This window comes from Bidens hawaiensis, unplaced genomic scaffold, assembly GCF_021521415.1.
Source record: "Bidens hawaiensis isolate Kalapana, Puna unplaced genomic scaffold, B.hawaiensis_p1.1 tig00019226_1, whole genome shotgun sequence".
NCBI classification, from domain to species: Eukaryota; Viridiplantae; Streptophyta; class Magnoliopsida; order Asterales; family Asteraceae; genus Bidens; species Bidens hawaiensis.
Window position 1 is genome coordinate 32,359 of NW_027492917.1, and position 3,595 is coordinate 35,953.

The window sequence follows — 3,595 nt, forward strand, 5'->3', positions numbered from 1 at the left end:
CATATCAGCCGATTGAACCCATTATTCCAGATTCCGAATAGAAAGTTGGTATTCAGAGCCCGTTACTTTTGGGTTGTTTGCTAGAGCATCGTATCACTGGTGTTTTTTAAAATACCCGTTTAAACCGGCAAACCAGTTTTAGCCCGATACATTTTTGATACTTTTTACCCGTATTTTTTAAAAATAATTTTTAGTCTTGCAGATAAAATTGAAACGAGTAAACACATAAACAATATCATAAACCTATTGCATAATTTATTTTATAAAAAACCTTTGTTTGAAAATCAAGTACTTTTGTATTAAATATTAATGATGTTTATCATTGATGTGATTTCGGATTATTTTTATTATGAAACTAGGAAGATTCCCGGCGCGTGCCGGGTTGATGTTATTGGCAGTTGTACTCGTACAACTTATCAAATCGTGCAGTGCGCCTGCGAGTCGAGGTGAATTCGATCGGAGTCGGGTTACGAAACCAGTAATAACCCCCCCCCCCCAAATATATAATATTAAATTTGTTAACGCAAAAATACAACAAATTAACATAACAAAATACGCGTTGCGGCTACGAACCGATGACACTGTGGTTGGTATCTAGTTACGGCTCCAAAAATAAAGCAAACCATAAATTCGTTCGCACCCAAATACAACAGTTTAATATATTTAAAATATAATAAAATGCGGCGAACAAAAAAACACGCGCGCTTAGTTGCGAATTGATACGAATTCGTAGATTCTGGAATCGAGTGACAAAAAAGTGATAAAAAAAACCTGCACGTTGCGTTTGAGAACTAACACGGATTTAGTCAGAATCGACGTTGTCGGCACCAAATCGTGCACAGAAAATCATGTGTTGTGGTGAACCGACACGAGGTCGGTTGGTATCAGATTACGACACCGAAATTAAAGCAATGACCAAAAATGTATGCACGTTGTGGTCGTGACCTGACACAAATTCGTCCAGAATTGATGAACAAAAAAAAAACTCGCGGGAAAAACAACCTTAGGTATCGACCGCGAGCTGATGCAAATTTGGCCAAAATCACTTGACGGTTTCAATGGTAAAAAAAACCTGTATTTTACGATAGCAAACCGACGCAAATTTAAAATCAAAAAACAAATTAAAAACAAATAAAAAGGTCGAATAACCATGTAAGACAATGTTTAGGTAGCTAAACTTTTTAATTATTATATATAATAATCATATACTTTTACACTAATTTTTTAATTAAAGTTGCATATATAAGTTGCATATATATGAAATTTTAGTGTAGCTTATTGTTATTCTAACACGGTTGTATCAATATTTTTAGCTGGTTCAAAAAGCATTGGTTAAAAAAAAGAAGAAATCAAACTTGAGGTGATGGATATGTACAAAAGTGATGACACAATCACACATGTCACACTTTCCACGTGCCACATTACCCTACCAAAATGACAAAACTACCCAAACTCACCCCTTTATATCCCCAAAATTCACCCCCAAATCAAACACAAACCCTAACCCTAATCTCTCAAATTGAATATCCGTATGTGAATGGTGGAAATCCCCTCTAATCGGTTTATGATATCCCCCCGTTCCTCCAGGGGGATCGTTTCAATCACCGCCTTCGGATCTTCCAAGGACAGCTGGTACCACCGCTGCGTCGGCCTTGATCCCTTAATCCTATCAATCAATCGCCACCGTCCGATCAATCAGTTTTTGTTTTTTTGTTCAATTTTGCCTAATTGTGAATTGTTAGGGTTACATAATACGATATGTTGATGTATAACAAGCAGAAGAAGACTCAGGGTCAGGCCGGAAAGAACCGGCTGTTGATTAGTATTACGGTTATTGGAAGCGCCGGGCCGATCCGGTTCGTGGTCAATGCCGAGGAGCTTGTGGCGTCGGTTATGGATACCGCGCTTAAGTCATATGCGAGAGAAGGGCGGCTTCCGGTCCTCGGGTCGAATGTGAATGAATTTGTTCTTTATTGTCCAATCGCCGGAACCGAAGGTATATGTGTTGTAAGAATTTTAGCTGTTCTTGAAGATAATTTGTTGAATTTGATATTAAGCTGCTTAGTTTGATTACTAATTTGTTATTTATTGATTATTTTTTATTGAATTTGTAAATTTGATAGCTAGTTTGTTGAATTTGATTGTTGGTTTGCTTAATCAAATATTATTTTGCTGAGTTTAATTGTTGTTTAGCTGAAATTTTGTTACTAATATTAATGAGTTTGTTCTGTATTGTCTGATCGCCTGAACTGAATAATTTTAGCTGTTCTGATTGCTAATTTGTGGAATTTGATTGTTAATTTGTTGACTTTGATTTCAATTTGGTGAATTTGACATTGATATGCTGATTTTGATTATTAGTTTACTGTATTTGATTAGTTTGCTATGATTTGTTGCCAACTTCCTGAAATTTGTTACTAATTTGTTGAATTGATTAATTGAATTTGATTACTAGTATAATGAGTATCTGAATTTGGGTGATAGTTTGTTGAATATGATTATTATTATGCTGAATATGAATATTATTATTATGCTGAATATGGTTACTAATTTGCTGAAACTTGTTATTAAATTGCTTAGAAATTTTGTTGCTAGTTTGCTGAGTTTTGTTACTAATTTTCTGAAACTTGATGCCGAGTTTGTGAATTTGATTATTATTTTGCTTAATTATTATTAATTTTTTTTGCTGAAATTTGTTAGCAATTTGCTGAATGTTATTACCAATTTTCTGAATTTGTGAATTTATTTATCAGTTTGTTGCATTTTATTGTTAGTCTGTTGAATTTGATTATTAATTAATTTATTGAATTTGATTACATAACAGCGTTGAGTCCGGTGGAGGCCATCGGATCTTTTGGCATTAGAAACTTCATGCTGTGCAAGAAGCCTCAGCCGATGGAGGAAGTCGGTGGTGATGGAAAGCCGGTGACGGTGGGAATAACAAGGAAGAACTCCGGCAGCTGGAAATCATGGTTTAATAAGTCATTCAATCTTAAAGTTTCTACTCATTAAATGAATGCTTCTCTAATAATGTTTGCAATTTCCGAGTTTTATTTGCTTCTTGTTTCTTTGCTTTAATTCCCAGTTGAATCAAGGCTTTAAATTTTCTTGATTGCTGTTTCTGTAACAAGATATATGTTCAACAATGTTGAAAGAATGATTTCTGTTTTATGGTTTATGGCTGGTGTTTCTTTTGATATAAGTTTGGTAGCTAATAATAATAATAATAATAACATTGGGTTGGTTGTGCATTTTATTTCAGACAGTTAAGTTGGGCAAGAAAGGTTGTTGGCAGTGTCAAGCTGGCATGATTGATGATTGCCTTTTGGAATTGAGTTATTAAATTCAGATGAGGTGTAATTAGTTGAATCAATCAAATAGTTCTTGTACCTTTCATTTTGGTTAGGTGAGTGGCTTTAATAATATCATTGTGTACCACACACCTTAGACAGAAATATGGCCATGTGTTCTCTCAGGCTTTCTCACCTTAGTTATTAGGTAAACATTGTTTAGACAAATCTTTTTAATCAAGTGTTTTCATTTACGCCTTTCTTTTACAAGGCTGTACCTTGTGTTCAGTAGCGAAGCTTGGATA

At 34.6% G+C, this 3,595-nt stretch overlaps 1 protein-coding gene across 1 annotated transcript; it reads left to right on the forward strand.

Annotated features, from left to right (window-relative positions):
- Window positions 1–1,758: 1,758 nt before the first annotated feature.
- Window positions 1,759–3,072, forward strand: LOC143557903 (uncharacterized protein At4g22758-like). The gene is made up of 2 exons (XM_077046864.1): window positions 1,759–1,996; window positions 2,825–3,072. Exons 1-2 carry the CDS (start codon window positions 1,759–1,761, stop codon window positions 3,010–3,012), a joined length of 426 nt encoding a protein of 141 aa, XP_076902979.1. The 3' UTR covers window positions 3,013–3,072.
- The last annotated feature ends 523 nt before the right edge of the window (window positions 3,073–3,595 follow it).